The sequence below is a fragment of the Patiria miniata genome, unplaced genomic scaffold (genome assembly GCF_015706575.1).
Source record: "Patiria miniata isolate m_02_andy unplaced genomic scaffold, ASM1570657v1 HiC_scaffold_27, whole genome shotgun sequence".
NCBI classification, from domain to species: domain Eukaryota; kingdom Metazoa; phylum Echinodermata; class Asteroidea; order Valvatida; family Asterinidae; genus Patiria; species Patiria miniata.
The window spans coordinates 8,528,911-8,556,082 of NW_024037066.1; the positions used below are offsets into that span (position 1 = coordinate 8,528,911).

A 27,172-nucleotide genomic window follows, 5' to 3' on the forward strand; every position below is an offset into this window, starting at 1 on the left:
GGTATACCTTATTGTTTTAGTCTTATTTTAAACCTTTCCAGCATCATAAATATGTAAAAAATAAAAATTTAACGAAATTGCTCAAAATAATGAAGGTTCATTTCACAGTGAGCTGACAGTAACATGCTCCACTGTTTGAAGCACTTACCGGAACGGCTGAACAATCACTTCTTTTACATAATCCCGTGTGTCTTTGCTCTTAAAAAGTATCTTTTGTCGATTTTATACTGAATCAGGTCTAGTATTCAAAGCTGACTGTCATGAATCTTGTTCGTTGCTGCGATCGGAGGCATTGTTGTTCACCTCTAGCCCACGATGACGAGGTCCACAACACCAGCCCCACGCCACAGCGATGCACGATCCTAAGTGATGCAAGCATCCATGACGCCATATAGCCTTCACGCCGGTCCAGATCAAGCTAGCTATAGCGATGAAAGCAGAGAGAAAGAAACTAGTTTTCTTGTAACTATAGTTGCCAGAAGGTACTTTTGTAATGTAACATTCTGATTTTAAGAACCACGAGCCCAGCGGAGCCCTTAGACCAAATTTCAACACCAAACAAAAGCTGAATCACAATTTTATCGACAACTGCAAGATGTTAACAGATTATAGAAAAGCAACAGATAGATGTGAATAGATTCTTACCGATGACAAAAACGATGATACTGAGGTTCATCAGGACAAGAACAACAGAAAGGACTTCCTTTCTATTCTGGCTGGATTGAGCATCCTCGCTCGGCAACAGAAGCAGCGACGCAGCCAACAGGTTCAGGAAGATGGTACCAAGCGAGCACATCTGCAGACGATGCTCGGCAGCATCCTTCATGGGTTTGACGTAAGCGTGCAGGAGCAGAAAGCCCACCGATATGACGATGGTGGCGAACATGGTGAAGTGATCGTCGGGCCCGTACAGCAGCACAAACAGCGTCTGGACAATCTTGCGGGCCAGCTCCAGAATCTCCCAGTACCAGAACCTTGGCTTGTAATTCTCGCACAGGAAACTCTCCCAATTGAATTCAGCCTGGCTTGGCGGTTCCGTGTGTAGGAGTTCATCATCTGTCTCATCAGGCAACTCGTTTCTGTAACTGGCGACACGACCGGCATCCAAACGACATTGACTAGCAACATCGAGCAAAGGCTGATCCTCACTTTCCCGTCTACCACCGACAGCCCCGGTCTTCTTCCGTTTTCTGACGTTCCACCACAAGAGGAGAAACAACATCAAGGGAAACCCAACAACGTAGAAGAGAAAGACCTCAGCTGCGTAGGTGAACTGAACATGCTGCTGCGTTTGGCAATCAATCGAGTAATCGGCTCGAAGTCTGGTCACATTGAGGGTGTCCTTTTCATCCACATAGAAGAGGTCACACCCAGAGGGCAATAATGTGAGGATAACACTAGATAGGCTTGGATAGGAAATAAAGAGCAGCATCACCACAAACAAGTAACACATCTGCTTGGTCTGCGATAGAAGAGTTTTTCGTTCCGCACGCGGTGTTTTCTTTGCTTTCAGGTAACACTTCTTGGAGCTGTAAAAACACCAGGCGGCAAGCAGAACGAACAACACAAAACTAATGCCGACCAAGAGCTCAATGTAAATACTAGGATAAGTGAAGTTTGGGACATAGCATCTAGGACTGATAAGCAACCGCATGATGTTCACCTCCAACAGTCTAAAGACAGAGCCAACGCTTGTTAATATATTCGGCCATGCAACTTCATTTAGCGCTGAGAATATCTCCCCCATGACCTGGTAGAAACCCAGTAGGATCTTCCCTCGAGCAAGCAGCAGGCTGACGGCAGACCGACCGTTTCTTCGGACCTTGCGCACTTGCCAAACTATGATGATGACAATCAGAGCAATGGCCACGCATACAGCAATGACTTCAAGCAGGAACCACCACCATTTGGGACACTCGAAGCAGTGATCGAACCAAGGGTAATAGTACGGACTGCATTGGGAGCAAAGCCAACCCGTGTAGCCTTCCTCGCATGTTGCATTGATACCACCCAGCACAGCATTCTCGCATGACTCACTACGAGGACATTTATGCACTTTGGGTAACACACCCCCAAACCTCTTGCTTGTGTTGTCATAGTTGAGATCTTCAGTCCGCACATTTTGGACGAATCGCTCGTAGGATAGGTAGTTGTCATCCGATAAACCCCAGTCCCAGGTCCACCAGAAGCCAGACAGGAGGTGTTGGTACTCCTCTGAGCAGTTGACTCCTTCGGTTGGACACGGATTGCATTTACCGAACCGGTCAGTACGGTAGAAGCCGGCCAGACACGGACAGGCTCGGAAGCCAGCGAAGAGGTTCTTATTGGTACCTGTAGGACACACCGTGCAATTCGCAGGACTGATTCCAGGGTGCGCCTCAGGCGTTATGTAGGTGCCATTGTTGCATCTCTGACAGTTGATACCTTGAGAACGGTCAGCCACTTGCCCCGTCTTGATTTGGTAAAATCCGCCTGTATGAAAAGGAGAAACAAAATCCGTGCCAAAATTTGTTTAATGATAAAATTATAACAGAGACATCTTAGATCGGAAAATTTATTTGTACACAATGTAGCCTATACAAACTAAAAAAAGCCAAACAGACAGATTGCCGCCAAATATCAACTCCCAATGTGTATTTCAATCGATCTTTCCAGCCATTTTCTCCCATAGCGTTATACACGTCAGGTTTAGATACTTTGCAGTTTTCTTCCAACCATTTTGTAATGGAAGCTGCCAGTGGCGTAGCCAGGAATTTTTCAGTGGGGGGCGCTGGAGGGGGGGGGGGGGGGGGGGGGGGCTGGAACATTTCATGGGGGGGGGGGGCGCATGTAGATCAATGATAATTTTTTTAGAAACTCAAAATCTCAGTGGGGGGGGGGGGGGGCTGTCGCCCCCCCCCCCCCCCGGCTACGCCACTGGAAGCTGCGAATTAGCTAGCTGTTTTACCTGGCGGGCATGCAGCACACCTCCAATAGGTTCCGTATGTGCCTTGTGGGCATGGCGTGCAATGCCAGCTGTTGTCCTTGGACATGCCACACCTAAACCCCGAAATGCTCAATAGCTTCGCCTCTTCTTCAGACACATTTATTCTTTGTGCAAATCCGTCACCAACCTGTTGTCTGGAAGAAAGCAACGACAAAATATGACAGAGTCAGTTAGCATCATCGTCAGTGTTTGAGTGAGCAGCCTTGCTTCACTTTAGTGAGTTGACCTGCTGCTTAAGGCACGGGGGCAGTCATGCTTCGATGGCATGGAGTGAGACGTGTCAACCTTTAATTATGGAATCCAAGTGGTGTGACCTACTTCCGATAACTACATCTTTGCAAGGGCAAGGCAGTCAGTCCGGGGGGGGGGGGGGCAGGGGCAACTTGCCCCCCCCCCCGGCGGATATCTTTTTGAAAAACATTTTTTTTCAGTAACTTTTTTCATAAACGGTTAGAGCGTTCTGACTTGAACCCACCCAATAAGAAGAAAATCAAGCTCCAAAACCATTACAACGCGCCGTGAAAATTGGCATACTAATTTTCGAGCGCCCTCATTTTGGAAGATGCGCCCTCATTTTGGAAGATGCCAACTCCAAATAGCGACATATCTTCGCAAGGGAAGGCCAGTCAGTTGCGTATCCAGAGGGTTGCCCCCCCCCCCCTCCCAGATGATTTTGTGAAAGATATTTGTTCAGTAACTATTTCCTTAATGGTTAAAATCAAGCTCCAAAACCATTACAATGCGCCGTGAAAATCGGCATTTTCCAGTATGCATAATAATGATGAGTTTTGAAGAGCGCCCCGATTTGGAAGATGGGTACCCCCCCCCCCCCCCCCCCCCCCAGATACGCCACTGATACGCTCTGAATACGCCACAGGCAGTCTTACGTCGTGAGACGCCCTGTCAAACCGTGCCCCCGAATCAGTGCTGGTAGTGTTAATGCGTTTTGAACGTACACACATCGGTTCTTATAATCTTGGCCAATGAAACCCCATTTTCTGCAGGCCCCGCCCAAAAACTCCTCTACATGTCTTAAGACTTTTACGAGTTGGGTGGTTGAAGCACAGTGAAGGGGTGTTCTGTGGAGCTGTTATGCAATGCAAGTAACAAAGCGCCGGTTCGGCTCGGTGTTTGGCTTCCGGAGCCTTTGCGCGTATAAAGGGGTATTTAACTAATATTTGGCGGGACGTATTTAACACCCCGTTCTCGTGTTGAATAAACACATGAACGGGGTTTTGAGTGACGAGAACCAACAAGCGAACTTTTTTTTGCGAATAGGGTTTTAACTCTTCATTTAGTGGGATTGGATGAAGATCGTCAAAAACAAAAATCTGGACTTGCTTTATTTTCTATGCGTTAAATTGAAGCACTCATTATGCAGAAGCAGTATGAAAAAAAGATACTGCACGTGATCATAGTTTGGGCTTGCCTATGTCAATTTGTATAGCTGTATTTAAATTTTGTTTACATTGTTTTATTTTCATTATTTTCAATCATTGGTTTTCCCTTCTTTTCATTCGGCGATTTAATTTCAGCGGCTGCTAGCTGAAGACAGATTTCATTGTTAAGTGTGTTCGCTGAGGAGTACACATGCTGATTGCGGGCACACAAAAGAAGTGATACTCAAATACATCTAACATTTACACCTTACGTTATGAACTACTACTAACTGTGTATTATATGCCACTCGTTTCGCTGTGTTCAGCCCCGCTTCCAAACATGTGTTTATTAGCAATTGTCGAAGCAGCCCCATTCGTTTTCGTTTTGTTTTTCTTTTTCAGGCACCTGTCCATAGCATTTGCACACTGATTTACCGTGGAAATGCGTTTATAGTCTAGTTCCAGGATAGTTCAACATATTTTGGAACAGTTTTGGGATTCGGGTGCATTTAACCTTCGATTCGAGTCGAGTCGAGTCTTCTGATGAGGGACTCGAGTCGAGTCGAGTCAGTTACCCGTTGGAATTCGAGAAGAGTCGAGTCGCCACAATTTGTGACTCGAGTCGGACTCGAGTCAAGTCATTGACAACTCTGTCCACCGGGGCCCCGCATATACATTTCAAATTAATAAAGTTAAGCAAAGTACAATAAAAAGAAAACCAAAAGTACAATGGCTAAACGGACAACTAACATTAATCTTAACAAATACAAGAAGTACTACAGAAATATTTTCACAAATAAATTTTCAACAAAAAGCTCACTTTAACATTCCAGTATGAGGCAATTCTGATTACCGATCAAGGTCAATAAGTTTCAGATAATTTCATATTACCATAAGTAATCATCGATACTTACATTTTGAGGTCAGTTCTGTTTGTGAATGGTACGACCTCCAATGTGTTTTCAATTATTCTAAAGAAACAAAAAGGGAAAACGATCTGTGATACTTTTACAATGGCTGGTTCCCTATGGCGTTCAATGTGTTGACGGGCGAAAAATGCAACTGTCCACCAATTGTGTCCGTTTGGTTTTGTTTGCTCTATGGACTCTGGAAGTTGTGTGCTGTCAAGGCCACGGTAGCTCAGGTTAGGTCACATCAGGTCAAGCAAAGTAAGGTCAGGTCACGTCAGGTCAAGTCAGGTCATGCAGATCAAATCATGTCAGGTCAGATCAGATTGGAGGTGACAAAAATGTTCACTTTCCCTTTTTAAAGGCGTTGCATAAAAACAAAACTTTCCACGAATTACACCTGTTGCCTTAACGGTTCTATTCTGAGCAATTATTGAAGTTAACAGTCATTGATCAAAGGTGTGTGTTTTTATCAAAAATGACCTGAAATGACCTTTGACCTGGAATTTATGAAGAGACATCATGAACCCAACCGCAAAGTATCGCTCTTTCTACGAAGCATCAAAATTAATTAAATAGACGAAGAAACATTTGAAGCATATTTGACAATGACCTCTAAGACCTAGATGACCTTTGACCTCAACACTCTTAAGAACAATGGGAGGCTTTTGAGAAGTTTGGTGGCAGCAAACACATTTGCACTTTTCTATTGTTTGTGTCATTTAGCAAATGCTTTAAAATGAGGTAAAAATTGAAAAGGACCGGCGTGTTTGCTACCACCATGCAAGTGTCTAAAAAGTATCTTATTGTAATTCCTACCATGTATAGTACGTGTTATAAACTTTGCCCAACAAGTTTAACCCAAACTTCTATAAATTACATCACTATATTGAGCTCTGTTGACCTTAACCTGGAATTTTCGTCATTGTTTTGAACCTACCAATTCCTTGTCTTGCTAGGGAGTCTATTTAGGAAGGAAAAAAATATTCCAAAATTGCCTTTTCTTGTTGAGCAGTAAATTGACTTACACGTTAGAGTATTGACCGAGATCTTGCCAGACAGCATCGGAAATTTTCCTCAAGGGACTGCCGTAAATTGATCTGAAACACCAAAGTCATTATTTTTATTTTATTTTATTTTATATCTTCGGACAATAATTAAAAATCTTTTTATAATAAAAAGTTAAATTGTCCTGGTCTAGACAAAAGTTTGTAAAAATTGTCATCAAAGATGTGTCAGACCAAAAGAAAAAAAGAAAGAAAAATGTTATACAGTATAAATAATGACTATGATCAATAAAAAAAAATCCCATCAAAAAAACCCACCCGGAAATATATCAACAAACAAGCAAATTATAAACAAACAAACAAATACGCAAAAGACTAAATACCCAATAAAATACTGGGGATGTAGAAAAAAAACAGTCAAAGAACAAAACAGCCAAAATGCAACTAGAGTTAAAACCGTGGGCATAATTTGATTGACAAGTAAAAACAAACCTAGGATAAAAATGCAAGATGCAACCCCCCCCCCCAAAAAAAAGCTATATAACGGCGAAAAAAGTAGTTGAACACAGTCATAATCTAAAATTCCCATTAAAATCCTGGATAAAATGGAATAGTACAAGACAGTGGTATAACAATACTAAACAATAAGAATTACGGTACAGTATAAAAATGTTGTCCGAGGCTAGCTTTAAAAACATTAAAAGGAGAAGTGATGATATCATTCCTAATATGGTGGTCAAAACTAGAAAAATTTTGGAAATCGCACGTTTACGGAATATTTGTATTTATCTGTCCTAGCCTTAGCATGATGGAAAGTTAGAGAGTCAAGATGCCTGTTGTTAACAACAAAAGTGCTCACAAAATCACTCATAAAATCAAACGATGGGTTAACCAGCAGTTTAGCAGTGAAAAACCAGTGAAAGACATATTCAAAATATCTCTACGGTTATTCAGAGTCATAAGACTTAGAGACTTAATGCGATCATCGTAAGATTGTTCCTGATAACCTTGCTTCAGAATGGCTCTGCTTGCTCTCCGCTGAATGGACTCTAGCTGTATGCTTCTTGCTGTACACCCACCAAATGGGCGAACAGAAATCCAAAATAGGTCGAACAAGAGTCTTGTATAGATGAAGGGCAACGTTGGAAGTCAATCCACCCGTAATCAAACGGACGAGGCCCACAGTTCTATTGCACTTTGTGACACAATCCTGAACGTGTTTGTCCCACGAGAGATTGCTTTGAAATGTACATCCAAGTAGTTTGATTTAATCCACACAGTCAAGTGAAGAGTCACCAAGCTGATAGGACGGCTTCTCTGATCGTTTCCACGAAAAACGAACAGATAATTTCTTCAATTTAAAACATTTCTAATACAGGAATACCTCATACATAGGCCCCTATATACCAATTGACACTGTAATGCTGGAACAAGGCTGGAGCTGTAATGTAATACTCACACATGTTGGAGAGTGTGGTTCACGGTCGCGAACGGCCGCTCCCCTATCGACGAAAGTTCAGTCTGGAATATGTACCTAATATTCAAATAATCAAAATAATGAAATGGTGTTATTATCAAAACTAGTGCAGGGCCCGTCGAAAGTGTGCCTGTTCGGAAGGGGCAGAGAACTGCTCATACAAACAACGCACACGATTCAATGGTGTTGTTTTAACAGGTTGAATGCACACTCACAGGTTGAACGCATGTCTTGATTTGCTGGCGCTGATATTTACCCATACTGGACAATGGTATCGCCCTACAGTAAGTCCTCTGACACTGATGTTTACCCATGTGTCGCCCTACGGTAAGGGTTGTTCAGTCGACCGCCTACAGTGATGTTTGCTCAGTCGACTGCAAAATGCATGTGCCCGTGCGCGATATTTTTTTTTACACAACTATCTGGGGTACTTTGTGCGCTTTCCTATGGGGCTTGGTTTTTATACCAGGCTTGAGTGGAGGCTACTATTTTTCAACTTAGTACGGATTTCGGACTTTATTTCCCTTTTTTTTAAATCCTCCAGAGCCTCAGATCAGGAAAAGAAAAGGAATTTGCTGCTATACAAGTAGTATCCGACTGAAAAAAACGTTTTAAGATACAATCCTATAACCTTGATTCAAGTCGCCTGAAAAATGGGTACCCCAGATAGTTGTAAAAAAAAAATATCGCAGCGCAGCCACACATTTACGTACGTGTATATGCCGCCGGTATGCAGTGCTTGGCGGTCTATTCACCCATACTGGACAATGGTATCGCCCTACAGTGAGGACTCCGCCAAATGCATGTGCCCGTCCTTTTTCCATTGTTACGTCATATTGTGCACGCGCGCTTTAGCTCAAACATGACGTAAACATTTGAAAATAAAGACGGCAGTGCGCATCATATTACATACAGTGCAGTGATGGTTGCTCAGTTGACTACAAAATGCATGCCCGTGCCCTGTGCCCGCGCATGCCACTCACGTACATGTATGTACGGAGACATGGTGTGCAGTGCTATACCGCACAATGGTGTCGCCCTACAATGTGCCCGTCCTTTTTTCATTGTTGTGTCATATTGAGCACGCGCGCTTTAGCTTGAAACATGACGTAAACAATTGAAAAGAACATCAGTGTTGGTGGTCTAGGCTATATACTTTATTTGCAGCTTTTTCGAGAACCGCTCGTCCAAACAACTTCAAACTTGACACTGCACATTCTGTGGTGCCGAGCAATACACCCGCCGATTTTCAACTTCATACGGTGCCCGGTTCTGGAGATAATCGACGTACAGACAGACAGACAGACCGACACACACACACAGATTCCTGGAATTATAGAAGAGAAGACTAGTGCAGGGCCCGTCGAAAAATGCGCCTGTTCGGTTGGGGCAATTTCAAACTGCTCATATCATGCACTACGCACACGATTCAATTGTGTTGTTTTCACAGGTTGAACTCACACTCACAGGTTGAACGCACTTCGTACATGTCGCCAGGCCATCCCCGGCACTGATATACACCCATACTGGACAATGGTATCGCCCTACAGTGATGGTTGCTCAGTCGCCTGCAAACTGCAAAAAAGTTCAAACTTGACACTGCACATTCTGTGGTGCCGAGCAACACACCCGCCGATTTTCAACTTCATACTGTGCCCGGTTCTGGAGATAATCGGCGTACAGACACCCAGACAGACCCCCCCCCCCCCCCCACACACACACACAGATTCCTGGAATTTTAGTAAGGATGTGTTACGACTCTTGGAGATTATTTCAAAGCTTTTGTTTTTTTGTTTTTTTTTGCAGCTTTGGCCTACAATAACGAAATTACATTCATGGACGACAAAATGTGCATACTCACAGGTTTGTTAGGTTGGTCGCGTAAAACAGCCAGTCCGCTAATTCAGTGATTGGGTTGTCAAATATCATACTAAAATGGAAAAAAAAATGGAAGTCAAAATAGTGTTCAATACAAAGTAACCGAATTAGCAAAAGTATTTAAAAAAATGTGGCTCGCTCAATTAAAAATAAATCAACAACACACAGACATAAAGTACATGTCATTGACTAGTACCTGTGAGCATTGTTTACGTATTAATTTGCATATTATATCCCCAAATTACGTCAACGAACGTTTTCCCAATAAATCAAGAATATCGCAATGATCAATTTTATTTCTATACACAATTGACCAAGATGAGTGTATTGGTCTTTAAAATGTCGCCAGACCTGCAAACATGTCCCTAGCGTATTGAGAAGAACTCCGCATGTAACAGAATGAATGAGTCCTCATTTGCATAGCGGTGCGCGATTGGATCTCACCGCAAAAATGCACTGCATATGTATTGCGCTGCTTGCATTCATGAATAACGGTGCGAGAACATAATCGACAAGTCGCTAGATTTATCGCAACCCGGCCGATAGTCTGGTTCCCAGACCAAAAGATTCCGACTATTCCTGATGAATCTTAGGTCCGGTAGCCTCCGGTAATACAATGTATTACAATTTACGTCACGTGACTAAAACGGGAGGAATTCCTCCTTTTTCCGAAAATTTTCGAAGTTTGCCGAAGTCGTTTCGTCGACAAGCGGATAGCGCCCGAGTATTTCCGAGTATATAATATAGGTTTAATTAACTGCTAATTGCTTATTAATTTTATTTTAGATGAGTTGATAATTAATATTCATTGTTTTCATTTAGAAAACTTGAAATTCAACGACAATTTTGTGCATCAAATATATTCGGATCGTACGGGCGAACTTTTTGCTGCGTCATGTACAATTTTGAATTTGACGACCGTTACCGAGATTTTCCAAAACTCGGTCTTTATTCGGCTCCGCCTGCTAACAGTGCTATTTGGTTCCCTAATTTTGAAGATTCCAGATCAACATTACTCAATGTTATCTTACAAAAACATCAAACTGTATTATCATAACTGTATGATATTACGAAGCAAGTGATTTATTTAAAGATTTGATCAGAACATTAAAAGCTACAAGTGATAAAGCGAAATCGGAAACGAAGCCGCGCTTTGAAAAAGGGCCATTAATGTCGTCATGTTTATTTTTAGCCACGGAGGCTGCCTGACCTACAATTTAAGACGTGAGCGTCGGGAATAATTGTCAGGTCTGGGAACCAGACTACCCAGCCGATTACTACTAGTCTTATACAAGCCGCGCAGATGGAGTTCGACTGACGTTCACAGACAAAATACGGGATAAAATCTAACGACTTGTCATCAAGTCTAGGCCTGGACGGACTGCCTTTGCGTGAACAGTCGCTACAACAACTAGCCAGCAGTGACGTCTTGGAATAAAGCAACGTAGTTTGGAATAAACTTGAAGGGCGAACTCACAGTTCTCTCAGCGAGTGAAGCCCCGCAAACACCTTATCATTTAGGACACTGATTTGGTTCCGCTGTAAGTAGAGAAATCGGAGAGCAGTCTGCGACTTGAAAAGTCCAGTTGGAATGTAAGTCAGTCGATTGGACGACAAATCCCTAAAAGTAAACATAAACAACTGAATTTGGAAATTGTCGTCAGCATTACAAACTGATCCCTAGTTTAAATCATGCATAACACAAGTTTAAAAAAGGATCGGGAAAAACGTTTTACAAAGTTTTAGACAGGCAGTTAATTTAAAATGGTTCATAAGTCATACTACTTTGTCGTTAAATGGATTTCAACGCCCCGCCGTTCACTCGCATTACAGAAAAATTCGTCAAATACAAACAACACTTTGTTTTGCAATTTCAAGGAACAGAAATTTAATAAAAATTTCTGTTGCGCCGTTACACTTACAGATGATTTATTGTTATGTTGCGAAACACATCCTCTGGCAGACCAGCAGAAACGATTTCGTTCTGGGAAAGTCGACTGAAATCGAAGATCAAAGATTGCAGTGTTATACATATTATTCTTGCAATATAATTTTGCCCTCGTGTTTTTAGGTGTTATTTCATTGTTTTGTGTGATTTATCTTTTTGAGTCTGGATGGATGGCAGTCTAGATGAATGGATGGATGGATGGATGGATGGATGGGTGGGTGGATGGGTGGATGGATGGATGGATGGGTGGATGGATGGATGGGTGGGTGGATGGATGGATGGATGGGTGGATGGGTGGGTGGGTGGATGGATGGGTGGGTGGGTGGATGGATGGGTGGGTGGATGGGTGGATGGGTGGGTGGGTGGATGGATGGGTGGGTGGGTGGATGGGTGGGTGGATGGATGGATGAATGGGTGGATGGATGGGTGGGTGGATGGGTGGATGGATGGTGGGTGGATGGATGGGTAGGTGGGTGGGTGGGTGGGTAGGTGGGTGGGTGGGTGGGTGGATGGGTAGGTGGGAAGGTGGGGGTGGGTGGTTGAATGGATTGATGGAAGTCTGGATAAATGGATGGATGGATGGATGGATTAATGTTACCCATGATGACGCAATTAATTCCATTTGATGACAAATACTGTCATTAAAATCTAAAACAAGTTGCCTTCCCTACAACTCCAAATATTGTTTTTCCCACTTGTTAAAAAAAAATGTTTACGCTTTCGAAAATGCCAACAGACTTCCAAAACATTTTTTGAATTCCTCCCTTTAACAGCGGAGCTAGTAACAAGTCTGGATGGAAGTCTGGATGGATGGATGGGTGTCATGGGCGTCGCCAGGATTTTTTTTCTAGAGGGGGGCAAAACATATTTTTGCCAAAAAATGCCTGTATATCTCAACACATTCTCGATTTATCAGTTTTAGAGGGGGCAGGGACATTTTCCCCCCCTCCCCCAACCCATTCAATTTACAACACTATGACTTCGCGCCTCTTTTTCTTTTCTTTTTCTCCTTCCCCCCCCCCTTTTTTTTTTGGGGGGGGGCTTTTCCAATGGAAAAGTGCCCCCCCCCCCCCTTGCCACTCCCCTGGCGACGCCCATGAATTGGGTGGGTGGGTGGGTGGGTGGTTGCACTGCACCTTTTGCCCCGTACAAATGGGAAACAGATGTATAAAATTATTCCGTGCTCCATTCACACTCGTCGGATAACTAATATGGATAACTTACAGGTCATTGATTTCGTTCACTCCATGGAACGCACCCGAAGAGATCTGCCGTACTTTGTTTTGAGACAAATAACTAAATATAAAACATTTTAAAAGAAATATTAGACGAAGAGAAAACAATAAAATTCTGCAAACTTTTTACGAGCCAATCTATTGAAGTTCACAACGCCTTCATCCCCAATTCTATCATATTTAGCTGTTCCCTGGTATCAAGATGGCACAGAATACGAAATACCCCGCTATACACATTAATGCACCTGCTGGTGGGATAGGGTTCAACGTGGTTGTGACTTAGACCCCCTTTACACAGGGCTGCGACCTTTGGGCCTCGACCCTTGTGCGACCATAAAACTGGCCAGGTTGCCGTTGGAGGCCGAAATGTAATGCTCGTAAGAAAATCGCATTATCCACCTTTAAAACCGTTTCCAAATTACAAAAGTAGTTGTCATTAGGCATAATTCATAGAAGTCTACTTTATGTCCGGAGAGGTATTTTGGAGTAATCAAACACCCCAACCACTGTATATGACCTCATAAAAATCCTATAAGCTTCACAATATCCGGCATTTCTGGGGTTTTTTCCTGCATTGATTTTTCTGCAACCCCACTTTGACACTTTTAAAAAAATCCGATCTACGTGTACTTCCAACTTGGCATACCACCATCTGAAGACATGAGCCGAAGAAATGACGTACGATGACGTCATCGCCGATCACATGACACACACTCGTAAAGTTGCATTCTTTGCAGGCCTATATTTCCTGAATTACGTGTCGGATTGGGTTGAGTCTTTGCATGTAGAGACCGGGATGTCATATATGTGATATTTGAGGTGACGTTATAATGACACCCTCACGTGAATTGTTATGAGTTTTTTTTAGGTTTGAGGTGTATAGCCAAATCTCACGAACGCAACACGCTGAATTCAAAATTCTTTTTGTAATAGGTTTGCAAGAAGATTCACATTGAACAAAAAGTGATAACTCTGTGACGTCATGATGACGTCAATCAAAAACGTTATGTTTCAAATCACACCTATGCAAGCGAAAACGGGATCGTTACGAAACTCGACAGACAGTAAGATGTCAAGGTAATGTACGTGATCCTTACGTAAGAGTTACCGAGGGTATTAATGTTATACCCTTAATATCAGATCTCACGAATTATCAGTCTGAAAGGATTTATACCTCCATTTAGCATGAAATTACATTCGAAGATTAATGTGTTGCATGATAATCGTGAAGTTTATTGTTCTCATGTTATGACGTCAAGAATTAAAAAAGATGAGGCTAATTTGTGGCCACCATATCTCAACAATGTGATAAGAAATTATTACATTGGCCTGACGATGTGACTATTACTTCCGGTGTTACTAGGAGTATTAAATTAAGACTCTAATATCTCACTTATTATAAATCTGATGGGGTTGATACCTTATAATTATTAGCATGAAGTGTCATTCAAAGATAAAAAAATATTGCATTGACATTACCGTTTAGCCAATTGTTCCAAAGTTATTATGTCATGAATATTTAATGAGGAAATTTTCTAGCAGTAATATCTAAAAAATATGATAAGGTATGACACCAAACTGTATGCCTGCTGATATGTCAAGGTCATGTGACTCTTCCGGTGTTACTGGAAGTGCAAATATTTAAGAATATAACTTTCAAGTTTAAAAGTTACAGTTTTCGAAAAAGAGTTTAAATCAATTTGTATCATCCAATAGAAAATCAAAAATATTTTGGGAACAGCCTTGTGGTTGTTCAGTAACAACTACAATCGCTAGTTCCGTTAGCTTCTATGGCGGATACAATACAGCAGGGGGCGCTATTTGGAATTGGTAAATGTTGGTAAATGCAAAAGACTTTAGGCCTACCCACTCGGTAGGCCTATATAGCGCCCTCCCGTTGGGTCCACGTACATCTCAATAAGGCCAGTGGTGTGCAATTGCTTAGCCCCCATATCCCATTTATTCAAAACGAGGAATAATCAAAATAATATAAAACCACCCCACGTGGGTACTATGGTTAACGCAAACCCTGTTTTTTTATATCAAAGGACAGCTCAATTTTCTATTTCATTACCTCGTAAAATAAATCTATTTTCTGCAAGTCGTATAGGCCTACAGTCTTTTTTTTTTTTTTATATGTACCACTACTTACAGACGGGCCATGCTTTTGTAAAAAATATTCTCTGTAGTTGGATCTATAAACACATCAGGTTGAATTTCCTCCAAGTTACACTCTTCAATAGTGCTGCATAATTAAACAAGAAGTGGAGAGAAGCAATGAGTGACAAAGTGCCTTGCCCAAGGGCACACACACCATAACCACAGGCTGAACTGGAACCCACAACCTATACCCACAGACCACAAATCCAATGCTCCAGGCCACGAGGCCTACACAATTTTAATTAAGGCAGGCTCCAAAGGGAATAAACCAAGAAACCTGGGCGCAACTTTTGATTTTTGTCGGACATACTTCAACCAAAATTCAAAATTCGAAGAAAAAAGTTCTAGCGCCCAAGTTGCATGTATACGTCTGGTGGCCGTATACTGACACTTTCAATTCAAATTTTGGGCATTATTATGTTTGAAAAAAAAAAAATGGAAGACAGTGCTATACTTACAAATACGACACTAAAGGTGAAGTGCTCCCAAAGGTATGTGGCCGTAACACGTTCAAGTCACATTTAGTCATCCTACTGTTTGAAAGGAAAAACGAAGATAATATTAACCCTGGGAGCAACTTAGCCAAAAATAAATCACACCATGGAACCACGTGGAGAATTTTATCACCACATGTGTTTCTAGGTCAATAACCCCCGCATGCCTGTACATGCACAAGATATAGGTCATTCACATCGTCAGATCATGTAGCGGCCAAAAAGGTGTAAAAGCGCCCTGTGGCTGTAAACTGTAACTTCACCCACATAACGACATGGCGTGACCAAAAATCACATATCATGTAAATTTGCTTCATCTGTTGCAGAAAACACTCAGAGGAATGCAACAGTTGGTTATCTATTATTTTAGATAAATATACCTCTGTGTATTTTTTTGTATAACGTGAGATAATTTGGTGGTAAACTTGGCTTGCCTTAGGAAAGTACATGACAACTGAACAGAATATCGTGCTCCGCTGTGTCCTCCAGTGTCTCCCTCTCAAATCCAAAATTGGCAGTCAATTCATTGTACCCGATTTGTATATGGAAATGCCAATATGCATGTGTATATGTGTGTTGCATTATTATATACATGTGATTTATACGGTCATTTATAATTAAACATGTTCATGTTGATTTATTAATTAAGGCAAAAATTGTTTGCTTCATCAGCTAATAATGCTTCTCGTATGTTACATAATTGTGGTGGTCATGATTGTTTGTCCTTTAACCGCTGACTACAGTATTAAAGGGAATATACATCATTTGCTTTTACTGTAATTTCAGAAATGGATGGAATTGGGGGGTTGGAAATATATAGCAAATATAGTTACACTGACTTTTTTGAGGTTTTGGGATCGAAAATGCTATAAAAACCAAGAAAAGCAATCATTTTCCTGTAGTCTGGTTCCCTGACTCCATATAAGAAGAAACAGAGCAGTTTACATACATTGGGGAATTGTAAGGTCAGGGAACCAGTCTAGCTGGCTCGTACCCGTTCATAGGTTTGTAATTGATTGCAAACAAGCGCGCTGGTCCATTGGGGCCAGTATTTGAAAAAAGGCCAGTTGTTTCCAACGCTGATCGGCCGATCAGCGTTGGAAATTGATACAAAAATACCACTTTTCTTGAAAATGACAGTATACCAGGTGCCATGATTTTACAGGATGCTTTACACTGTCATTCACTAACAGTCCAGCAAGGTATTTCAAAATGATTTGGTAGTTTTATTTTTTGATGTTTGCAAATGTTGTATTTTCCCTTTAAAGAGTATTCTATGTGGGAGAATAAAGTGCTTTTATGTGAGGCCTGATGCTGGCGTATTTTGACTTGTAGGTCTTGTGTTCTATGTACGTGTACCTATGAAGCCCGGGAAGGGACAGGGTGGAACTTTTTTTGGGAATTTCCTAATTCGTTCGCACGAATTGCTAATTCGTTCGCACGAATTCCTATTTCGTTCGCACGAATTCCTAATTAGTTCGCACGAATTGCTATTTCGTTCGCACGAATTCCTAATTCGTTCGCACGAATTGCTATTTCGTGCGAACGAATTATTAATTCGTTCCCACGAATTATTAATTCGTTCCCACGAATTCGTGCGAACGAATTAGTAATTCGTGCGAACGAATTAGTAATTCGTGCGAACGAATTAGTAATTCGTGCGACTTGAACGAATTAGTAATTCGTGCGAACGAATTAGCAAACTCCAAAAAAAAAAAAATTCCACCCTGTCCCTTCCCGGGCTTCATATGTACCCTGTTTAAGAAGCTATACATTTATTCCTCAACTAAGATTCGTCATGGAGATGAAAGCACAACACGATGGACCACGAGGTAGAGAACGGGGCCGGAATAGCAATAAACAAATATATGTAAAAACCATTTATTAAATATAAAAACAAAACTGAAAGGTGGCTTACAACGTGTTAAGGGTTCGCAGCCCCGTAAACCCTCTTGGTTGTATTTCCGTTATTCTGTCTTCTTCCAAGAGTCTGTCGATGGGGGACAAATTAACAAACACAAAAATAAGCACAACGGTTGGCGTGATGAATGATGTCCTTATAACTGTTGTGACTATCAAACGACACATAATCATTACCGAAAAATGTAATAAAATTAAATAAAGAATCACAAAATGTAAACTGCATTTAATTCAATTGGATTTGTAACCAAAAAACCAATCTTTTTTCCAATAGCAAAATTAAAACACAATTTATTCAACTTGTTTTAAACAATTCATCAGGTTTTACTAGAACGCCGACAAAATGTAAGAACTGGAGCAGAGTGCAAGATTGTAAAGTGTCATCCGACACAAATGGCCAACTGGCCTAAAATACTTATCATCAAAGATTTGGAGGCAATGAAGGGATACAAAATTAAAATTAAATCAATCTCTTAAACACGAAGAAGAAAATGTACTCACAGCCATGCTAGTTTAGTACAATTCTTGAACGTATCTGTTTTGATGATTTGCAGACTGTTGTTCCCAAAATCCCTGTGGAGAAAGTTCAAGTTTGTATTTCAAAACATTTCTGCGTGGGAGAATTTACTAGGATGGAGTCGAGGCTAGGCAAGAGTAAGATCAGTAAGTTCCATCGCTGGTTACCAATTATAGCCACGCGTATCGTAATGCATAACAGGGAGCCAGAACCAGAAGTTTGTGGTGACGTATTGGCCATCTTTGGACTATAAAGAGGCGCTCGCACGTTGTTCTTTACAAATCAATAAGTACACGTAGTACACTAATATCTCTCGCCCAAACTTGCTCCAAGCTGGATGTAGCCCGGGTATATCATTCGGCTGTAACCAAAAAAGTACCAATTAACTTACGCTACTATCATTTTCACACAGTTCCTCAGTATGGGCTTGATGTCTTGAAGTTGATTCCCATGTGCAATACTGTCAAAAATACGGAATGAACATGATATGCATTGTGATTTTAGTTGTACTTGAAATTTATAAAAAGTTTCACTACAATGTGAAGAGCCCCCGTCTTAGATGATTCCTTGGGGGGGGGGGGGGGGGGGGTGGCCCAGGTGCCAAAAAGACTGTGTACAAGTCTTGTGGGAATCCTCGTAAGTTTGAATGGAACGCAGCAGCTTCCTTCGTGAACAATGCAGTAAGAATTTGACTCAGATGACATCCATAGAATTTTGTCAAATTAATAAAATGTCTCGTACCCTATATCATCACCCTCGTACCATAATCACCCTCATACCCTATATAATCACCCTCGTACCCTATATAATAACCCTTGTACCCTATATCATCACCCTCGTACCATAATCACCCTCATACCCTATATAATCACCCTCGTACCCTATATAATCACCCTTGTACCCTATATCATCACCCTCGTACCATTATCACCCTCATACCCTATATCATCACCCTCGTACCCTATATAATCACATATTCCGACTTACATATTCCTGACAGATTCCGGCAATTCAAACGGTGTTTCGATCAAGTTGTTGGCTATATTTCTGAGGGTGAAAAAAGGCTGGATTGAGATATGACATTAACTTCGATATTTACACGAGAGCAGATGTCGTGCTGAGCAAACACAGTGCAGCTGACAATGTCACAATCATTACCCGAGAAAAGGCAGATAACACACAAGAGAGTAAGAAGAATCATCTTTTTTTTTAAATACCGTGATTCATATTAAGGCCCATTTACAATACCAGTTTCAGACTAGTAGATTGGTATAGGCTTATGGTATCATCGACAACTGCAATGGGCGCTTAATAACTCCAGTATAGACTTTTGTTTCCCCTTGACAACACTGGAGAACCCACAAAACAGAAAATAATGATGTTAAAACAAAAGAGAGGAAACAAGCCATCGGTCTACAACACAGGACAACTTACATTCTGACGAGGGATCTCAATTCCAGCAAACCGTCGTAAGGTATCTCCCGCAAGAAATTCTCTCCAAGTTCACTGTTTTAAATGTAAAATAAAAAAAGACCAAAGTGTTCAAAGAAAAAGTGGTAAATTTATTCAAAAGAAGATTGAAAGGTATTTGCCAGGTAGACTATTTGGAAGGAGGGTTTGTAAGACTATCAAAACAAGAGAGTCTTCCCGTTCTCAAACAATTGCAAAGGACCGGTGTATTTGCTGCCAGGGGCGGCGGAACGTTTTTCAAACGGGGGGGGGGGGGGGGCACCGAAAAGGGGCATGCATTTGCTCAGAAAAAGAGGCACCTTCCGTCAATGGCGGATCCAGGGGGGGGGGGGCCAAAGGGGGCCATGGCCCCCCAAAAACGAAACCAATTTTTTTTTTTTTATGTGACATCGCAATAAAGGCAGGCAATGAGTACACCACTGTCTTTTCCTCAAAAAAACATTGGTTAAAGTGGTCAGAAATTGCCTCAGATCGCACTACAGAGCATCTAGAATCCAAAATTTTTCGGGGCCCTTAAGCGGGCCCCGAACCCCACGCCGTAATTTTGTTTGACCCACTTTTTGGGGGGACCAATTTTTCTTTTTTTTGCCTTTGCCCTTGCCTTCCGTCGGTGTGAAAGTGGAGAACAAGGATATGGTCCCATTTATTTCGCTATAAACCTATATGACGAGGAAACAATTATGAATACGTTGTCCATCTTGCTCTTCGTGTTTCTTTTACCTATTTATGCAGAGAGACCATTTTGTTTTAGCACGAGAGGGGCACTGTTGCTTTGTAGAGGCCAATTTTCCATCTCACGAGGGGCACAATTTTATTGCGAAAGGGGTATTTGTGCTTTCGAGGGCTAGTTTCCCATCTGGAGAAGGTACACAATCTTGTCACTGCGAGAGGGGTACTTGTGTTTTTGTGGGGCAGTTTTGCATTATACAAGAGAGGAGACAATTTTATTTGTAGCACTATCATTATGATGTCATACGTGTGCGTTTGAGGGGCAGTTTTCTTTTCATCTCGAGGGGGCACATTTTATGACCTCCAGAGGAGCATTTTGTTGGCCTGGGAAAATCACCCCCCCCCCCCCCCGGTTCCGCCGACCCTGTTTGCTGCCATCAACGTCTCAAGAGTCTCCCGCCGTCAAAGGTGCGGACCCAGAACCAACTTTTTGGGGGGCAAATATGCCAGCCGCGTGTTGCAAAGTTTGGCGCCGGGGGTACTTTTATGGAACTCCATTACTGCCTTCGCTGTTCTTTTCGTATTTGAGTTCTTGCACTTACATACAATTCGGCTGTTTTGTGTGAGTTTGTGTTACATACCCTATGTGGACTTGTGAACAAAAGAGGTCCACATAATGCAGGTTGTGTTAACGTTATGTGGACTAAGCCGTGTCCACATAAGGTTTTGCCCTTTCTGGAAAACAGGTTTAGAGGCATTTTTGGGTTAGGTTTATCCGTAGCAGAATGAAGAGAAACACTATAGGGAATCATAGACAAAAAATTGGGTTAAAAGAGTTTTCACAGTTTAAGTAAGGTTATTTTTTGTACCGAGTTTTCTTAACTACACGAAAACAAAGCAATGTCCACACAAGGTATGTAACGTAAGTCTGGGTGTGTGTGTGTGTGTGTGTGTGGGGGGGGGGGGGGGGGGGCGTTTTGTCTTACCATTCGATTCGGCAGTTTTCTCTTTCATCTATTAATTATATTCGAGTCTGCTTTTTAACCATTCCGTTCGCCCGTTTTTCCGTTCGATTTTTTTTTGGGTCTCAACTTTTGGTGATACACTGTAGTTGTTCCATTATTTCGTACAAAAGTCTATTTGTGGTCTTGGCATTATGTGAACACATCATTACGTTTAACAATGAGCAACGCCATTAACCGTGTTTGTATTTCGATTCCGGCAGGATTCCACTTTCGAATTGACAGTGTACTATTCGATTTTACAAGTAATCGTTTCTAGCCTCGTTTTTCATCGATACATCTGCGAAAAAACAATCAATTGGTGCGGCAAGGGACAGGCATGCGTGATGATTGTTTTTATTTATTTCGTTCCCTCAAATTATTATTTCGTTCCCTCAAAATGTTATTTCGTCACCTCGAAATATTATTTCGTTACCTCGATATATTATAGGTTTTCCCGGCCGATTTCCGAATTTTTCTAATATTTTCATTATCGGCCATTCAATTTCGCGTGGTTTTTGTTTTACAGATGTGTTCGAATTAGGGTTTCTTTTACATTTTAGGGGCATTCAATTTCATTTCTAGGCAACCAAGCTTTTGCTCTGGATGTTCGCTTTCGGTTTGGGGCATTAATTTGTAGCATTTCTAAATTAAGTCTTTGCAACCTTTTGACGGTTGATGCCTTAGCGAACGTCGGTGCGCTTATAACGTATTAGCATGCTTTTCGTTTTTAATTTATATATGGGCAATCACTTTCATCGTTTGGTCAGTCAAAATAATAAGATTTCTTAATCCATAAAAATCTCGGTGACAATGTAACAAATTTACTGACATGAGGGATACAAGATGTACCAAATTAATTAAATGAAAAGGGCTAAGATAATTTCTTTTGCACTGTTGATCTTTTCTACTTAATTGTTTAAATGTTTGAGCAAGGGACATCTTTAACTTGACGACTTCTTGACGTGCAAGACATCGGGGCATGTATGTTTGGCAATGGTTGTACCATCGGGAACACTTCTCTTAGGTCATTTCTTAAATGTTTTCTTGCGCATGTCAGACCGAACACATATTTAAAGGGCCCATGCAAAGTAATTTTTCAATACAAACCTTAAAAATAGATCTTTGTTTTTTCAAGCTTTATTTTTTCAATTTTTTCCATTTTGAAGAGTGTTTTCTTGTGCCTTCTCCGTTTTTATGCTTATGCAAAGTTCCATATTAATGAAAGCAAAACTTTGATGTCATTCAGGGCAGATCAATGTTACATGGCTATTTCAGTACAAGAGGTTGCTACAACTTTGGATATTTTGCTCTTATAATTTCTTTTCTTTGACGATTCTTTGTTGTGTTACTACATGATAGTAAGCCAATGAGCAACCCTTCCTCACAAAATAATGTTTTAAATTAGTAAATTTTGGGTGAAAAATTTGAAAGAAAACCCCTAAACTGAACAGTGTCTTCCTGAAATCCAGTGGCGTAGCCAGGAATTTTTCAGGGGGGGGGGGGGGGGGGGGGCGCGCTGGGGGGGGGGGGGGGCTGGAACATTTCATGGGGGGGGGGGGCGTCATGTAGATCAATGATAACTATTTTTAGAAACTCAAAATCTCAGTTGGGGGGGGGGCGACTGGTGGGGGGCGACAAGGTTTCATGGGGGGCTGTCGCCCACGCCCCCCCCGTGGCTACGCCACTGCTGAAATCACATCACAGCAACAGCGCGCTCAGTAGTCCGGAAAAGTATGGAAATTAATGTTTGAAGCAATGCACTTTGTAATAAGATTAACCAAAAAGGATGTCATAATAAATAGTTATCATATATTTTAGAGGAGAAGAAAGTTGCACAAAATGTATCATCTTAAGAAAAATTCATTGCTGGACCCTTTAATTAAGAAATAGAGGTGTACATTTACGGATGGAAGACATCAAATATTGCTTGGATAATGACATTGAATGATTCTTTTTGATTGTCGAATGACGATCTGCTAGATCTTTCAATTTCAATCTAAATTGAATGAGTCAGGCGTTCAATTTAATGAAAACTTGGTGAAATTGGACGGGAAAACCTATATTTCGATACTTCAAAATCATAAAATGGTGTTTCTTTTCTTTAATTTTAAAACCATAAGTTCAAATTTTACCAAATCGCCCCTTGATATTCTTTGATTATTAAACCACAGATAACTTGGCAAGGTTTCAAATTCATGACGTCATCAGACAGGAAGTTACTTCTATGAGAATTTGCCAACGATCATATTTCAAATTTATTTCCATTATTTGATCCATGGCGTATATCTTAGCCCAAATAACGATACCATTACAATGTTCACCTTTTGCTTCAAAATACGGTGACGTCATCAAACCGCCGCTCGGTGTTATGAATACATACACTTATATTTTCTACATTTTCATACGTTAGTTAACTTTACCATGAACATCCACTCCGAACTAAATCAGTATTAACTTCCCGTTTTTGACTAATGACGTTATCAAGCCAGAAATAACTTGTATGTGTACATAGAATGTTTACTGAAATCACACCGTTTAAGATTCATTTTTTAAACAAAATAATTGATTGTCCTGGAAAGGATTTAATTTCGCGATCCTTTGTTCTTACATAAAAAATATTCATAGCTTAACTGGGCAGTAAAATAGTTGTCTACCCGACCACTCTGCGTTTGTAAAAACAAATGCGAATCTCTAGTTTTTTGCGGGTTTTTTGCGGGGTCAATTTCTGTTATTAGTAGACATTATCAGTTGGTGATGCGCTATCCGTTGGTTACCACATTATCAGTAGTGTGTCAGCTATAATTATTGCTCAACCATATGATACAACCTGCGGCATGTAATCAACTCGTGACTCCTTTACAAGAAAAACAATGAATGAAAAAGGCACGGATAGAGAACAACGGAGATAAAACACCATTTTGCAAATTATTTCCTCATGGACCGGACTAGCTAGGTAGTGTTTATGCCGTGTTTATGTAGAGTCTTTCTCCAATGTTCGTGTCAATGCCAAGCGCCACACCTATGAACGGTTTCATTCAGGTCTATACACATTGATGTTAAGCGCGGACTCTTCAGGGAATTTCCCTTGCAAGTTCAAAGGAGTCATTCTTCTAATCACCGGTGATGAAATGTCTATTACAAACTACAACTCAGGCACTGTGGTCCCCTAGTTGTATTCGAACCCCCAGATCTAAGCCTCTACTATGGAAAGGAAACGGAAGTTTACCCCCACAAGGGCACAGCAGACCACCAGAGAGGCTCCTCGGCAAATAAACTACAATAGACCCCAGTGATAAATATATATAGATACCCCCAATTCCAAAAAAATCAGGGAAAAAAAATTCTCCAAGGTGTTGAAATACACATCAAGTTAAAGCTTATGTCGTCATCTTTCATTTTCTATTCAATTTTAAGGGGGTAATCGAATGGCTTTTTTCTCGAATATTTTATTCACAGATAATCACCACTAACCGTAGTCCTGAAGCCCATCGCCATTTAAAAAAAATAAATGATGCCTTACACCCTATTAAAAATAAAGCTAGTTTAGGGCAAATATTCACAGAAATACAAGCTGACAGTACGATTCACGGCTTCCATCCTGCTTATGGTCACACGGTGCTCCAATAACATAACAAAGAACCCGAGGGCATGTCAGTTGTGATTTGTCCTGCTTTCTGATGGTATCATCAGAGCTTCTTTTTGCTAGTCTCAAAGGGCCAGCCTACATAGTGTCCTCTATAAAGCCAGGCAGTGAACCTCTCTTCCAGGCGGAGTCCACCCGTGGTTCCCCATAATTATGTTCCCTAGTATTCCCCTGTGGTTATAGGTTTGTATTCATAAATCACATATCGTAAGAAAAGAAGATGAGATGCGTCGATTTCAAAACAGCCTATTTCATTTCCTGTGTTGCTTTTATTCTTTTAATAAATAGTCATCTGGGGAGGGGTGAGGGGCATGTCCCCGATTGCTCCTCCCCAGATCCGCCCTTAGGAATCTTTTAATCTTCGAGAGGAATGATTCTTGAAAGCTTTGATATGCATTTAAAAGGCGTAGGCCAGTAGGATCATTTGCTTTTCTTTATTCTTTGCCAGCAATAACATCACTCAAAAACATTGTTCAGCTCAGTAGAAATTACTTTTTTTTCGAGAAAAAAATTAAAAAACATGCATAACCATTTGATATAGAGAAACTAAGTATTTCCAAAAATGAGTCAGTTGACTGATCGTTGGAAATCACCTACAGTTTATTTATTCTTCTATAGGCCTAAATGAGAGCAAACCAGATGGAATAAATTATCGGGTTGGTTAGCGCTATAGTGCGATCTTTAATCCAAGAAAGCATTTCGTTTATGATTGGGAAGGTTTCTTGGGATATAAAATGAAAATGAAGAATGTAAAGTCCGATTACCAGTATGATAAGTCAACCACCGGCCCGTCCGGCCGCGCCTCGACTAGCAAGAAAAAACACTGGATTTTTATTGTTCAAAACCTTTTCCATTGACCTTTTTTCAGAATACCAAAAACCAGAGAAAAATTCAACGTCATATCTTCTCCCCCACCCCAGGCCCACCTCCCCCTGTGCAAACTCACTGGGATTACTTACAGTGCTTTCGTCCCATTGGGGATACCTTTGGGTAGTTCCGTAAGATTTCTTCCCGTGCAGATGACTACGGGTCCCTTGCATTCACACACATCACATGCTTCCCCCGTTGGATTCAACGCGACCGCCGTGGTCAACATCGCAAGAAGCTGAAACATGACCACGAGACATATTGCTGCATCAGTCGGACTCATCGTTATTCTCTTGCCAAGTGACATGGTATATATAACAGTCTTCTTATACATCCAATTACAACTATTACTTTCCGGGGCAACTATTTTTACCACTGTCGTCTAGCTCGCTCATATGCAAGGGGCTTATATACCCCAAATCCAGGGTTTTTACAACGACAAAGAGGTGTACTGCATGGGTGCGCTGGGTATTCCCCTATGAGTCATGTTATTGCTCAACCATGGTTCAATGCACAACCTACTGTCTCTATAAACTCGTGACTCTTTTAAAAGAAAATGATGAATGGAACAGAGCGTTTTTTTGCGACTTATTTCCTGGACAGACTCTTTTTATGCCGAAAACACTTCTTTTATTTAGCCTTTCTCCAATGTTCGTGCCAATGCCAAGCCAAAAATCCCTATAATATTCCAAAGCATGCAAATCGTGATTTGGCCGGCACAGACATTCAATTGTTAGGCCTATTTAACTGGCCTGCAATCCCCAGCCGCCCTGCAACCTGCACGTTAACGACCCTTTCAAACGCTTATCGGTTGGAGTTTCAGCTTTTTAGTGGATATTACACTTTTCGAGAGAAAAAAAAAGTGAAAAAACATGCACAACCTTTTGATCACAAAATCCGATTTGTTTTTTGCACTAAGTATTTCCAAAAATCAGTCAGTTGACAGATCGTTGGAAATCACCTACATTTCTCGATTTCTTCTAAATGAGCAAACCAGACAGACTCATTTCACGGGGGTGGGGTTAGTCTGAGTATCACCCATCGCGTTATCCACGGAGCAAAGTCTCCTGTATAACGTCTGATATGTCAAAACATGCAGATTTATGCGATCTCGCGCCTCAGCCAATCGGAGTCGACTTTACTAAATCGTGACGTAATTTTATTCCCAAATCAGGACTAAACGTTTGATTGTCAATTGACTCATAGATATAGAATGAGTCATAGATATAGACTGAGTTCAGTGCGTGACATCGCGTAGCTGCAATCGACTGAATGAGAACTGAGTGTTCCGTACACGCTGATTTCGGGCTCAATTCAAAACATGACTCGGCAACTTTTGAATTCAGTGAAATTGATATCCTAGTATATTGGTTTCTCGGAGTATACAATATTCACTGAGCTTGTCGAGTAGACCTACTGCAAGCAGGGAAGACACGCCAAATATCGAGACCAGGCAGACGTCAGGTACACCATCTTTAAGCAGGGGAGAAAATCCAAGATCATCTGAAAGTACAAGCGAAGCACATGTGCACAAGACACCGAGCACAGTGACTATAGATCAAATGATACGAAACTGCCAAACGACAAGAAATTGCCAAATGAGGCAAAGG

At 41.3% G+C, this 27,172-nt stretch overlaps 1 protein-coding gene across 1 annotated transcript; it reads right to left on the bottom strand.

Annotated features, from left to right (window-relative positions):
* Positions 1–25,917, bottom strand: LOC119734379. The gene is made up of 18 exons (XM_038207871.1): positions 25,655–25,917; positions 19,344–19,415; positions 18,897–18,956; positions 18,301–18,369; positions 17,894–17,965; positions 17,391–17,462; positions 15,437–15,511; positions 14,971–15,063; positions 12,808–12,879; positions 11,558–11,632; positions 11,113–11,256; positions 9,619–9,687; positions 7,740–7,814; positions 6,302–6,373; positions 5,280–5,336; positions 2,948–3,120; positions 646–2,472; positions 1–422 (listed from the first exon to the last, which is right to left on the bottom strand). Exons 1-18 carry the CDS (start codon positions 25,894–25,896, stop codon positions 259–261), a joined length of 3,483 nt encoding a protein of 1,160 aa, XP_038063799.1. The 5' UTR covers positions 25,897–25,917; the 3' UTR covers positions 1–258.
* Between the last annotated feature and the right edge of the window lie 1,255 nt (positions 25,918–27,172).

Coding starts and splice junctions, on each gene's coding strand:
- LOC119734379 (XM_038207871.1), bottom strand. CDS start 25,896: ATGTATAAGAAGACTGTTATATATACCATGTCACTTGGCAAGAGAATA. Junction 5,337..6,301: donor CTCGGTCAATACTCTAACGT/GTAAGTCAATTT, acceptor TTGTTTCTTTAG/AATAATTGAAAACACATTGG. Junction 423..645: donor TATCATCGTTTTTGTCATCG/GTAAGAATCTAT, acceptor TCATCGCTATAG/CTAGCTTGATCTGGACCGGC.